The sequence below is a fragment of the Chrysemys picta genome, chromosome 2 (genome assembly GCF_011386835.1).
Source record: "Chrysemys picta bellii isolate R12L10 chromosome 2, ASM1138683v2, whole genome shotgun sequence".
NCBI lineage: Eukaryota > Metazoa > Chordata > Testudines > Emydidae > Chrysemys > Chrysemys picta.
Genome location: NC_088792.1, coordinates 200,896,033 through 200,910,978, shown reverse-complemented (window position 1 = coordinate 200,910,978; position 14,946 = coordinate 200,896,033). Strand labels below are relative to the sequence as shown.

Genomic DNA, 14,946 nt, shown 5'->3' with positions numbered 1-14,946 from the left:
GTTTTATGAAATGTGTACATACTACATACTGGATCCTTGGAGGCATTAGGTGGCAGGGGAAGGCTGTGCTTCCTGAATGCTATAAATAGGTATTTTTAAATTCAGTGGCTTTCAACCTGTGGTCCACGGAGCCCTAGGGGTCTGCAGACTGTCTAAGGGGTCAACAAAACCTTGTTACCACCATAGAACAGTGGTTTTCAACTTGTGGTCTGCAGACCCCAGGGGTCCACAGACTATGCCTAAGATTTCCAAAGGGGTCTGTACCTCCATTTAAAATTTTTTTAGGAGTCCACAAATGAAAAAAGGTTGAAAACTACTATTTTAGTTGGTTTCTGTGTGTCAAGTAAAATTGACGTTTACCAACAACTAACAAATTAAATCAATACCTGCCGAGCCTAATGCTACCAATTAAAAATCAGCATTAACTAGTTAACTGATGATCACTTAGCAAATAAAAATGGGGAAGGGTATAGAAGTGATACCTACTGTGTGGGAGGGCTGGGTTTGGAATTGAGATTTTCTGCAGGTATAGAAATGAAGCAGGGGGGAGATGTGAGGAAAGAGGGAGAGAAACAAAAGGGAGAATAGGATGAAGGAGGGTAGAAATAGTGTTTCTAAGGCTGACCATATTTGCTGGCTAAGTGGTGCTAAATGTGCCAGCTGCAGAACAAATAGCACAATTCAGTTACTGCATAAAGGCCAGATTCTGCCCTTGATCATTTTCTAAACTTTCCATTGACATCAGAGAGTTACATGATGGATTGGAAATCCAAATGAAATTTGACACTCGACAGAATGTGTGACACTCTTGATCCAAGTATTCCTAATCTGGCATTTAGGTGCTATACAACAGTAATAATTGTCCTTTCTAGCTACTATGCAGCAGAGCCAATAATACACATTGACCTGCGTTGTTTATAGTAAGAGAGTACATATCCTGTGGATTTGAAGTTATCAGAAGTTTCATCTGTTCATTTTCTTCTTTGAGTGATGATACCTATGTGTGCATTGTCCCTGATTTTGGAAGTTTTTAGTAAGCACTGTCCATTGGTGCACACATGTGCTGCTGTTCTCTTTGTGCTCCGAACCGAGGGTATAAAGGGTAGTGTGGACAGACGGCTCTCTGGTTTCCAGTCTTCCCTGTCAGTTGATCCCTCATACTCGCACTACTGGAGACCTTGGGATCCTACCCCTAGGCACTTGGAATGGGTACATGAGCCTTATATACCATCTCCTTGCCAACCCTGACCGGTCCCATCAGAGGATGAAGGTGAAATGAAGCTGATGAATCTGACTGCTTTGGGAGCAGTTTCATCATCTTGCCCTGGATGAGGTGGTTACCCCATCTTCACCTGACAATTTCAGGCACTGTCAGAAACTCTTTCACAAAGTGGTATCCGAGGCGCAGATACAGTTTGAAGTTCAGGAGCCCCAACATAGATTTCTGGACATTTTTCAACCCTCAGCCTTTTGGATCCTGCAAAAAAACTGTGGCACATTCCCACTTCTTGTGCTTCCATCCTGAAGAAGGCTGAGAAGCACTACTTAGCCCCATCCAAGGTGGGAGAGTTCCTATTCTCACACCCACTGCCTAACTCCTTGGTGTTACAAGCTGCCACTGAGAGGTGAAGGCTGCAACACTCTAAAACTATTCCCTCAGACAAAGGTCCAAATGGCTTTGTCTCCTGGGAAGAAAGGTCGTCTTCACCTCGCTCCAATTCAGTATTTCAAACTACTTGACTCTTCTAACTCAATCTGATTTCACCAGTTATACTAAGTTTTTAAGTTTTAAAGACAAGCTTCTTCGGGAAAATAGACCCTGCTTCATTTCTTAATTGATGAGGGCAAATTGGTTGCCAAGGCTTACCTTCAAGTGTTCTTCTATTTGGGCTAGCTACAGCACCGAGAGTCTTTACAAAAGTTTTTTTTCAGTGATGGCAGCTTGGATGAAAAGAAATGGGTTCACAGTCTTCCCATATCTTGACAACTGGCTTCTAATGAGCAGGTCATATGAGGAAGTCCAGCTGGCAATCTGTTTCTGCTTTGCATCTTTACTTCTGTAGGAGTTTAACTACAAGAAGTCTGCTTTGAGCCCCCACGTGGTCCATAAACTTTGTAGGAATGAACTTGGACTCAACTACAGCAAGAGGCTATCTCTTTATCAAGAGGTTCCGTGCCATGCAGGCTTTCATAAACCAGGTCACCTTCAGGCTCCAGTTAGAACGTGCCTGTTTCTCCTCGGCCACATGGCCTCATGCACACGTGATACTATTTGCAAGGCTTCATTTCTGTTGTCTGAAAACCTAGCTTTTCTCTGTCTACTCACCGGTGGGGTGCAATATCTGTGCCATACTGACAGTTCCATCCAAGGTTCTGAACTCTTTCACCTGGTGGACAAGCCAAAGACTGTTTGAGTGGGGATCCCTTTCTTCACATAGATACCCAAGGCAGGCATCTTTACTGATGTCTGCCTGTTAGGTTGAATAGCTCATGTGGATGATTGTTCTGCACAAGGCATATGGACCCCCCTTGGGAGTCCAGAATGCATATCAATTTACTAGAAATGAGCAGTCTGTTGGGCCTGCAATGCCTTCCTCCCACTCATCCAATCCTGGCATATTCAAATAATGCTGTACAAAATGACAACTGTCTTCAGTATAAAGAAGCAGGAGAGAACAAGGTTCCTCCCTCTTTGAATAGAGTCAGTCAACCTTTGGACCTGTAGCATCCACCATCACATAAACCATTCAGCAGCATATTTACCAGGTGTGTAGAACTACCTAGTAGACCATCTCATAGGCATTTTTCCACAGATCATGAATGGGAGATTGAGAATTCAGTCCTGGATGAGGTCTTCACCCAGTCTTGGGACCTTTTTGCCTCACAGCTTAACAGGAAACTTTGCCTATACTGCTTGAGAGGCACTCTAGGCAAAGGCCCAAAGGGAGATGCCCTTCTGCTAACGTGGAAGGATCACCTCGGTATGCTTTCACTCCCATCCCATTAATAGCACGGGTCCTACAGAAAATTTATCATGACAGAGTTTGAGTCATCCTTATTTCATCCAACTGGCCAAGACAGTTCTAGTTCATGTATTTACTTTAGTTCTTGAAGTGATTGCACATGTGCTTTCCAGTTATAGTACGAGCATGCTCGTTCACAATCGTCAGACATTTTTCCCTTAGTGATACCTGTTGGGGTGGCTTGAGCACCTTCTGTTACTGAACATCCCTGTGTGCCAGTATAAAGGGCTCAGCTGCCCCCAAGCACCCTCAGTTCCTTCTTATCACCTGTGATGGTTGTTGAAATAGCTTGGCTGGCCTTAACAAATGCTCTGTGTGTTCAAATAACTGTTGTTTGAGAGGTGTTGCACATGTCCATTCCACAACCCTTCCTCCTACACCTCTGCATTGGAGTTGTCTGGCAAGAAGGAGCTGAGGAGCCGTGGGGGGCTGGGCCCTTTATATACATGTACTTGGCAACAGGGGTGCTCGAGCTGCCCAATACGTAACACTGAGAAAAATTTCCAATGACTGTGTGCCTGCAGGCTCACACCGAAGGTGGAATGGACATGTGCAACACACTTAAAATAAAATGTTTAGGGAAAATTAGTATCTTTTTTTTTTCTCAGCTTGTCCGCCCATAAGCATTCACCCTTTTCCAGACCTTCTAACACAAGCAAACCTTAGAATATCAGGGTTGGAAGGGACTTCAGGAGGTCATCTAGTCCAACCCCCTGCTGAAAGCAGGACCAATCCCCAGACAGATTTTTTTGCCCCCATCCCTAAATGGCCCCCTCAAGGCTTGAACTCACAACCCTGGGTTTAGCAGGCCAATGCTCAAACCCCTGAGCTATCCCCTGCCTCCCTCCCTCCCTCCCTCCACCTTTAGACATCTCAGCCCAGAACCACTGCATCTCAGGAACTGGTATTTGGATGGGCATCAGATGTAGAGCATTCATGTTTCATAAATCCATTGTCAATCAAAGTAGAAGAGTCTACCAGGAGATGTTCTTCAGCTAAATGGAAGCATTTCTCCTCTTGGGCTCAATGACACCAGTTATTTCCAGAATCTGCTGGGATCCATGCTATTCTGGAATATATACTTACTGTTAAGACACTGAGTCTCTCTTAGTTCTGTTTTGGGTTCATTTGGCAGCAGTCAGTGCTTTTCTTTCCCCCTGTTGACAACCACAGTATTTGTTACTCATCCTGCAACAACTAAATTTTTGAATGGCCTTCTTCGATCTTTCCCACCATTGGTGGTGAAACTCGCATCCCAGTGGTACCTTCATTCTTTTGTTTCACCAGACCTCCCATCAAGCCTTCAGTACCCCGTATTTCAATGAAAGTTGCTTTCCTATTCACCATAACATCAGCCAGAGTCAGTGAGCTGGGAACACACACACACACACACACACACTCTCTCTCTCCACCTGAATCTCATCTCATCTCTACGGACATCTGAAGGGCACTGCCCTTTTGTTTACGAAGAATAAAGGCAATTAGAAAGACACCTAAACTGTTTGTTTCCATAGCAAAGAGGTCAAGGGGTCAACCTGTATCTGCGCAGAAACATTTTTGTAAATGGATCGCTGGTGGTGTTATCTTTTGCTACCAATTACTTCACCTCCCTCCCGCAGAGGGGGTGAGGGCTCATTCCACCAGAGCGCAGGCCAGGTCTACTGGAGATATGTACGGCAGCTGTCTAGAGCTCCTTGCACACCTTCAGGAGCCATTACACTTTGGTCTAGCTGTCTTCTACAGATATAGCTGTGGGGACAGCAGTATTACAGTCAGCTATCACTTCTGTGTCTTCGCACTCACCTCCTATTTGACTACTGCTTGCTAATCTCCAATGTGTGGAATACACATAGGGACAATCACTCAAAGAAGAAATGGAGGTTACTTACCTGTAACCAGAGATTCTTTGAGATGTGTGGTCTTTTATCTGTATTCCACTACCCTCCCTCCATACCCTCTGCTGCAGATTATAATCTGGATTTGCAGTAAAATAAGAAACTGGGGAAGTGTTGGTCCACATTGCCTTTTATACCCTTGGTTTGGAGCATGAGGAGAATAGCTGTGCAAGTGTGGACCAGATGCAGCTTAGTAAAAAATCTGTAGACTCAAGTGAATGGTGAGCTGGTGTAGCCACAAGTGGAATACTAATAAGGACCTCACATCTCAAAGACCTCCAATTATAAGTAACCTCTGTTTCATACACCATTTTACCTTTTACCTGCCAAAACTATTTTATTGTGACTGGTAAGCCTAAAATCATAGCATTGTAGCATTTGCATAAAAATGTAGAAGAAACTTAAATATTCTTAATACAACTTTTCAATCCAAATATGCAAAAACACTAAAATTGCTGTATGGTGAAGCTCTCATTGGGTTCTATGTTCATGTTAGCTCATGTCTGCATGTTGGAAGCCAACCAACACTTATTTTCCAAAAACAAATCTATTTTAGGTTCAGTAATGCAAACTCTCTATTAGTTTATTATAGGTATCTTTTCTGAAATGTCTAGTCTAATTGTTATGTTATCCTTTTTAGATTTTTTTCCCCCCTTTTTAATCCTTCAAAATATCTTTTCTTAGTGTATGACCTACCACAAAGGACAAATGACATTGAGCTTTTTTATGGAAATATGCGTAAAGTTATTCTTTCTGTGGTTGGAGATTCCAGTTTTAAGAGGGATTGTCTTCAGCAGTCTCCAGGACATAGCTTGGAGTCAGACAGGTAAAGTGAACATTAGATTTAATTCATATAAAAATCATTATGATTTCCTGCTAATTAGGGGAGTCATGTTACTTTTCACATTTAAAGCTTGATAAAGCTTTTTAGTGGTACTGGTGTATGGGACAGTGACATTGTCGGTGACAAAAACTAGATCAAAAAGTTCAGCTGTCTTTTTTTTCTTCCACTCCCTCATTTCTCCATGGATTAGGAAGGGTTTTGGCAGTACCCTGAAAATGGTGATTTCTGAGTTGAATACACCTCTACCTCGATATAACGCTGTCCTTGGGAGCCAAAAAATCTTACCGCGTTATAGGTGAAACCGCGTTATACTGAAATTGCTTTGATCCACCGGAGTGCACAGCCCCGTCCCCCGGAGCACTGCTTTAGCGCGATGTATCCAAATTCGTGTTATATCTGGTGGCGTTATATTGAGGTAGCGGTGTATTACAATGGATCTTGTTTTTGCATTTTGACATACATTCTGATAGAATTGTGATAACTAAAATTCTAAACTAATAAAAAGCTGATGGTGCACCCCTGCCTGCAATTTATGGATATCTCTTCTGCTGCATTCTGTCAACTGGCAAAGAGAATGTATTTTTTCAAAATAAATTATGCCCCTCATTTTAGAGATTAAGGCTTGTTTGGGGGTAGGTGGGAGAAGCTAGCTGAAGTTTTGATGCCTCTATGAGGAGAAAAAACTTATTATGGGGAACTGATCAGCTGTTACACTGACATATCCATCACACGAAGCCCTCGAAGGTTGTGGAACCCACATTGCTTCCCTAAAGGAATAACAAGATCAATCCAGAAGTCAACTTTCCCTCAAACTGCTAGTGTTCCATTTCAGAGATCAGTTCTGTGAGGACTATGGAGCCGTTCTGTGGAACACTATTAGATATGTCAAAGTACATTTGTCCCTGTTTTTTTTTTTCATCCCATGCCCAACAGTTAGCTAATGACAAACATTATGGCACCACCTACCGGAAGTTATGAGGCAAAATATTTATCAGTTAAGTCTGATATATATGTCAGTGTGTTCTCTTTTCTGCCTCCTAACCTGGAAGCATAACATGCTACCTAATACTTCAGTTCTCAGCTATTTTTCTGTCCTTCCTAAACTCCTATTCCTCCTTCTGAACTTAATAGGGAAGAAAAGGGAAAAACCCAGTGAGTGTAGGAATCTTCTGCTGCTGAGACCTGTTTCAAAGCTCTCTAGCCAGACAGGAGCCTTACAGGAGAGGGCAGAACATCATCCACTCTCTTCCTCCCTGTTTCCCCCACCAGTCTTCCTCAAAGGCTCTGAACCCCTGGGGGACTGAGTGCTCTTAAGATTCAGCTCTGTCTGCAAGAAGTGACGCTTGTCTTGTCTTCATGGCCTGGCAGCCAACGTTAGAGCTCCTTGTCCAGGTAAAGCTATTTGGGAGTCTCAGTCCAAATGACAGACCCCTGGCAGGCTGCATTATCACCAGGATAAACCCAATTGTGCAGGCCTTTCTTTACATTCAGAAACTTTGTGCTTCATTGACCGGGGCTGATCTTATTGGGTAAAATCTCCACCCTTCTTCTGCTAGTATGTTTGTTTACTCTCTCTCTTCCCCCTTTCCCCCCCCCAGTAGTATCAACACTGGAACTGACTGCTGCATACTCCAATATTTCAGACACTCTCCATTTCTCCATAGATCAGTTCCCTCTAGGGCTCCCGCTGTCTAATATAATTCTGAAGCAGATTCTCCCTGCGTGTATGATATGCTGCCTGCTACTGAAGTGCTGTCTCTCTACCTCTGAGGATTCTGGGAAGAGTGCTTCCTCTTTCTCAGACTTGTCAGGTCCTTACTTTACCAATGATATCCATAAATCAAGTTGCAGAATAGCTTCTTTTTTTCCTGGCCTAAAGTAATTATTCCTTTATTATGTCCTTGAGTAATGAAACAAAAGTTTGTCACCTGGTGGGGAGGGTCCTGCACCTGGCTGCAACTTTAGCCTCTGGGTGTAAACTAGGTAGAATTTAAAATCTGCACCCCTCAGAATTGCTGAGATTGTCTTTCTCCCACTTGCTGCTAATTTCTCTCCCAGATCAGGGCACATTTGATACCTTCTAGACCCTGCTCCCTACTTTGTCTTCTGTTTAGAGTCCTAAAGCATCCAGCACAGCCCTGGGGATTTAAACCCTCCCAATTCAAATCAGTAAAGATTACTAGGTTGTCTGCCATCTTTTTTTATTTTACTTTATTTAAGGGCAGCATACTGGAGCTCTGGCCCCTATCTTCAGTAATAGTACAGAGTCCTCCATCAGTGCTGTGTCTTTGAAATGTAATAACAGGATGGCCGGGGCCTGGGATACAAGGAGTCCTCCTGCATTCCAAAGCTTTGTTGCTGGTTTCCTGAGTGAAATCTCTGCTTCTTTGAGTGTTGGTCCCTAAGTGTATATCATTGTGGGTAGGCACGTGCTTGAGACTGGAAGACTTCTGCTAATGATGTCTGTTGGTCCATGGTTGCAACCTCTCATGGTCTGAATTGAGGATTTAAGGAACAGTACAGACAGAGTGCCTTTCCAGTTCCATTCTACCGCTACGTGGTCTGAGAGGGAACCCTCCATTGTCCACAGAGCTGATCCTGTAACTTCGAACCTGTAAACATTGCTAAAGAAATGTTATTACTTAAATATTAGTTCTGGTTAGTTTTGTTGGTTTTTAGGGACCTCTTCCACTCTAGGTCTGCCCCAGCCCTGATGGGAGTCACATTATGCCCAGGATCCCAGGCTTTGTGATGCATCTGGGGCAATACACAGTTCTTGGTCAGCAACAACCGTCAAAGGTGCCTGTACTGCCTTAGAGAAGCTTATATTTTGACTTTGTGCAGTATCTGCCACTCTTCCAAGCGGAACCTGGCAAGCATGGGAATTCAAACTTAGGATGCTCCACAAGGAGTATTTTTTTTGAGGCCTCAGTCTGATCCAAAGTGGGCAGACCCCCTCTGCTCATCATGCATAGGTGTTAATGAATGTTTCATCTAGCACTGTCACCTCTGACACATGGGTGAGCAAAGTTAGAGTTGAGAAGCCCTTTTCCCCAGCTTCCCGTGAGGCTAGAAAGTCCTCTTAAAAAGCCTAAAGAAAAATCCCCTTCCAGAACCACCTAAATGAAAAGGGGGTACTTCTCCGATATCCTTCTCAGTTGGGTGACTCTTCATGCTCTAGGTTCAAGAGCCTATAAAGGGCACAGTACCAACCCGCAGGTTTTGAGGAGTCAGAGAACCTTTGCATTGGCACCATTGACAGAGGAAGGACTCTCAATACTAAGAACGGAGTGTAACAAACCAAGACTGGCACAACCACCAGTACCATCAAAGGATACATGAGAACTTCATGGACTGTTGTTACTGACATGAGCGCATAAGGAAACACCAGTGTCCAAGAACAGACTCATATACCACGCCTGAGGATATTTTTTGTAATTCTGAACCCAGAATCCCCCCTTCTAATGGACCTGGTACTTAAAAGGATAATTTTAACACTAGCTGTCTACAAATACCACAAGAGAAACCAATTCCTCATTCTATCTACTAGTTGCATTAGGGCTACATAGATGGTACCAACGTCACCACAAATGGAACTGGAACTCTCATTTTCTTCTTCAGGGGAATCTGACATGGAGATGGGACTGCCATCACCCCACCAAGAGATATAAGCCCAGACAAAGAAGTTAGAATATCCTGGTCTCTGCCACAGCCTCATAATGAGGTTCCCTCCCCTCACCCCAGGACTGTTGGTCTCCTCTATGCCAGGGGTTCTCAAACTTCATTGCAATGCGACCCCCTTCTTACAACAAAAATTATTTCATGACCCCAGGAGGGGGTACCGAAGCCTGAGCCCACCCAAGTCCCACTGCCCGGGGAGGGGCAAAGCCCAAGCCCCTCCGCTCCAGGCAGGGGGGTCAAAGCTGAAGCTCAAGGGCCGGGGGCCTACAACCTGAGTCCTGCCGCCCAGGGCTGAAGCCCTCAGGTTTTGGCTTTGGCCCTGGGCAGTGGGGTTCGGGCTTCAGCACTGAGCCCAGCAAGTCTAAGCCAGCCCTAGCGACCCCATTCAGGGTCCCAATCCACAGTTTGAGAACCGTTGCTCTATGCCTTGCGGCCCTTGTCAACCTATGGTGGATCCCTCTCATTGGCTGTGTTGGGAACTGTGGATAATATTTTGCATTATCCAGAATTGGTACAGCATTGAGGAAAAGGCAGAGCCAGATCTAGTGGTACTGCCAGTTCCAACAGGAATATCTTCAACTCCAGATGAGGCGCTTGCTCTGGCCTCGTCATCTCCGCCAGTTGACCATAAACAGTTTCAAGATTTATTGAGGAGAGTTGCAGATGAGCTCTAGATTCCTCTGGAGGAAATTGAGGAGACACCCCACAAACTCCTGGATATATTATCGAGTCTGGGACCTAGTAGAGTTGCACTCTGTTAACAATTCCCTACATATTACTCCATACATATTCGCTTATTGCCATTTCTCATTTTTCCCCTGGTCTAGGCCATTCTTTGTATTAAATTCAAAAAGGAATCAAAGATGAGTTTGGAGTTTTGTGTTAACTAGCCTGTTTTATCTCCAGTGTTGCCATCTTTTGTTGTATCAGAGAAGGAATCTTTTTGGGAGTCAAGCAAACTATCTCACAGAAAGATTTAGAAGAGTTCTGTTTTTTTTTTTTTTTTTAAGATCATAACGAGGGACAGATGACCGTCAAATCCAAAATAATCTGTGTGGTTTAAAAATTGCATCCGAAAGCAAGCTAATCAGCTGCATCCAAAATTGTTATACCTTTTTGTAATAGGCATGACAACTTTCTATTGGATCAAAGGGTTGAAGTATCTCTTTTTAGAAATTTGAACGGTAGTCACCTAATTACTTCCTGACCTCTTCATCTGACAATGCCAACTAGATTTTTTTTTTTTGTAAACTTCTCTGCTGATGTTTGTTGACCATGCTCCAAGCACAACTGTGAAGTAAGCCCAACTCATCTGGCTCGATGCTTTTGATTTCTGCTATCAGAAATGGTTTCTGGGTGGGAAGTAAGATACATCAAGGGAAAATTACTTGCAAGTAGCATTTGTTTGTAGTTATCCTCTTCTATCCTCTCTCTCTCTCTCTCTCTCTCCTGCCTTCCGTCAGAGTGTTGCTTGAAGTTGTGACCTCATTATCTAATACTTTTCTCCAGAAACGTCAAACTGGGGAGAGGCGGGGAGTAGTAAGTTCAAAAGTAGACTTACTTCTGGTAGGAAGAGCTATTATGGTGTCAACAATTGCTGTTGCTGGGTTAGATGTCAGGAGAATACTATGAAATTCGAAATTACCAACAAGTAATTTTCCCTCACCAGTTACTGAAATGCAGCCTTCTCAAAGAATTTCATTTGCTACTTTTCAAATTTTATGTAAACTGTCCTATGTCAATTATATATGAGTACTGAATTTCAATAATTTCCTATTAATGGAAACTTCAGTTGAAATTGAGGCCCTAGTAAACTGAGCATATGTATTAGTTTCAGATGCTAAAATCAGAAAATCAAACTAGTGCTCAAAAGAAAAACAAAATGTTACCATGGTTAACTAACTTTGCATAAAGAAATTACTTTTGTCTGCATTAAAAGCTTTCTTATGTCATGATTTCATTTTAGACTTGGAAGCACTGATACACATACCAACACAACTTTGGATGTTCTTCCAGTTAAAGGACCTCAAGGTTCCCCATTATCTTTAAATACTGATGACCCTGTTCAGAATAAATTGATTTCTCGAGAGACATGGGCCATTCAGCCTGAACACTTAATTTTGACATCTCCTTCTATTAGTGAGTATTTTTTTAAGTTTGGATACGTACAATAACTGGTCTAACTAGTGAATATTCCTAACCTACTGAGGCATTTAAGTTTGGCTTTGGTGATACCTTTACTACAGTTCTGTTGAATTTCCTCACCAAATAGTTTGAGCTGTGGCTTTGGTTTGTCAGTTGAAGTTGCTTTCAAAATACCTTGAGTTGCCAGAAACAACAGATTCTGAGATTGATTAATTTCTAAAATACACTCCAAGGCCAGCAAGAAGAACCACCAAGGTACGAAACATGACAAAGGGATGTTAAGTAGCAAACAGTATCCTTCTTAATCAATGGAGCTGTCAGTTTTTGATCTGCTGTAATTTTATTCATGTAAAATATTATAGCTGAACTAAACCATTTTTTATATTGTACAATAGGTGGAACAGCAGAAACTGGCCATATACAAATTATGAACAATTGTAATAGGTCATTGAAATTTGAACTTTCTTGGCCAGCTCATTGTCTTACAATAACACCTCAACATGGAATTATTGAGCCAGAGTAAGTCTCTTTTCATTGTTCTTTTTCTACTATGAAAGGTGTTTTGTTGCTGTTCAGATTACTTTGATCATTGAATCTGGTAAAAGTTTGAGCTTTCATGAATATACACACCACATAGGTCCTAATATATTAGATATTTTACTGTTATTTTTGGTGTTTTAACAATTAATTATAATTGTAAATTAAAATTGGATATGATTTATCTAAAAGTCTTTGAGATCAGTTGTATCACTGCTCACTAAGCACATACCACTATAGCTATGCCAGTATAACTCCACATGTGAACACACTTCTAGCATAAATGTGATTTTATTTCCAGTATAATTGTATGAAGTAATTATACTGGAATAATGTCACTTATTCCAGAAAAGTGTCCACACAATAAGTTACACCAACATAGATATATTGGTATATTATATTGCTATAGTTCTGCTGGTAAGTTTTCCAGTGTAGAAAGCCTCTTATGAAGGATCTTATTACTGGATAGGATTGGGAAAGAGGGGTGCCTACTCATTAATGAGGCCATTCTGGACCCAACTAGAACCACTTGGCAAATCCCAGCATTGGTGATACCTACATGCAAGCAGATGGACAAAAAATATTACGTCCCAGCATGGGAGACTGATCGTCTCCTGCCTCTCACCCAACTCCATCATGGTGGATGCTGTTAATTCCTGCGGCCATCAACACCAGATGAGGTCCATTCCCTACAATAAGGACTAGAAGCCTTTGTACCTTTTCAGAAGGAAGGCCACATTTAGTTTCAGATTACCAACTACCAAGTCCTGATGGCTAAATAGAACTACATAAACTGTTTGAAACTGAGCGATTTTATTGAGAAGCCCCCTGAATCACATTGCGATCAATTCAAGGCCATTGTTCAGGAGGGACAGTTAGTAGCAAAATAACACTACAGTCTGCCCTCGACACAGCAGCCAGGTCCATCTCTGGTGGTGGTGATGCGACGTGCATCATGGTTCCATTTCTTGGGCTTCCTGAAGGAGGTACAGTCAACCATCAAAGACCTTCCCTTTGAAAGCACTAAACTCTTTGTGAAAGGACTGATGCCTCTCTTCACATGCTGAAAGAGTCTCAAGCCACTCTGTTCTCTTGGCATCTATACACTGGGACAAAAGAGGAAGTTTAGTCTGCAGCCCCAGCACAAACCACACACCTCCCAATATCTAGCTCAATGCTACTATGACCCACGGGGGAAGAAGAATAAATTTTTGAGGCATAAACTATCTGGCCTGCAACCTTCCTCATCCCAGCCATCCACATCCAAACACTAATTTTGATGTGTTGGTTGAGATATTGATAGACCACTCCCCCCATTTGCTACAGCCAACCACCGCCATCCACCCATTTGGCCACCAGCCAGTAGAATTCTATAGAATTCTATGTTTAAAAAAGATGAACTCAAACTGGAACGGGTGCAGAGAAGGGCCACTAGGATGATCAGAGGAATGGAAAAGCTGTCGTACGAAAGGAGACTAGAGGAGCTTGGGTTGTTTAGTCTGACAAAGCGAAGGCTGAGAGGGGATATGATTGCTATCTTTAAATATATTAGAGGGATTAATACAAGGGAGGGAGAAGAATTATTCCAGTTTAGTACTAACGTGGATACCAGAACGAATGGATACAAACTGGCCGTGGGGAAGTTCAGACTTGAAATTAGACGAAGGTTTCTGACCGTCAGAGGGGTGAAATATTGGAACGGCCTACCGAGGGAAACGGTGGGGGCGACGGACCTGTCTGGTTTTAAGATAAAGTTAGATAAGTTTATGGAGGGAATGGTTTAATGGTAAAACATAGTAGTCAAGGAAAGCCAAGCAATGGTGAGTAAATAGTATAATGGCTAACGGGGTCGGCCTGGAGACTCTTGCCTATATGCTCGGGGTCTTACTGATCGCCACATTTGGGGTCAGGAAGGAATTTTCCTCCAGGGCAGATTGGCTGAGCCTCTGGAGGTTTTTCGCCTTCCTCCGCAGCATGGGGCAGGGATCTCTAGCAGGAGGGTCTCTGCCGATTGCAGTCACTTAAAACAGGATTGGGGACTTCAACAGCAGAGTCCAGGGAAGGGGTAGGGACGGTTTTATGGCCTGCAGCATGCAGGGGGTCAGACCAGATGATCATAATGGTCCCTTCTGACCTTAAAGTCTATGAGTCTATGAGAATTCCTCAGCACTTGGGAACGCATAACATCGGACCAATGGGTCCTAGCAATCATTCGCAATGTATCCATTTTACCTCTCTGTCCCCTCCATAACAACCTTCCCCGTCCCTCTTCAGGGACCCTTCTCACAAAAGTTTACTATGGCAAGAGGTAGGTAGTCTCCTCCAGTTAAGGAGCTATAGAACCAATACCTCAACATCTATGGTGCAAAGGGTTCTACTCGCTGTTTCCTAATACCCAAGAGGAAAGGAGGTTGGAGACCCATACTAGACCTCAGAGCTCTCAAGTTTGTCAAAGCTCAAAAATTCATGATCGTCACTAGCAACAATTGTTCCAGCATTGGAATAGGGAGACTGGCTTTCATCCTTCAATCTTCAAGACATCTTTCATGTCTCAGTCCTACCGACTCTCAGACTATTTCTTAGATTTACTCTGGAACAAGACAACTACCAGTACTCCCCTTAGGGCTATCATTGGCCCCTAGAGTATTTTCAAGGTTCTCTCAGTAATGGACACGCACTTATGCTCCCAAGGGATCATGATTTACCCTTATCTGGACGATTGCCTCCTCAGAGCCTGGTCTCTCCAAGAGACTCACTGAGTCATCAAAGCTGCAATGTGCTTGTTTACAGACTTGGGCTTACAGATCAATGCCTAAAAATC

At 43.0% G+C, this 14,946-nt stretch overlaps 1 protein-coding gene across 12 annotated transcripts in view; it reads left to right on the top strand.

The window, feature by feature from the left end:
* The window catches only part of CEP192 (centrosomal protein 192), a 168,468-nt gene that overhangs the window by 128,236 nt on the left and 25,286 nt on the right, over nucleotides 1–14,946 (top strand). For all 12 annotated transcript variants that reach the window (XM_065585220.1, XM_065585221.1, XM_065585219.1 and 9 more), the window contains 3 exons: nucleotides 5,603–5,744; nucleotides 11,410–11,582; nucleotides 11,984–12,107. In XM_065585220.1, the coding sequence (XP_065441292.1) occupies nucleotides 5,603–5,744; nucleotides 11,410–11,582; nucleotides 11,984–12,107 (439 nt within the window). The remainder of the gene's footprint in view (nucleotides 1–5,602; nucleotides 5,745–11,409; nucleotides 11,583–11,983; nucleotides 12,108–14,946) is intronic.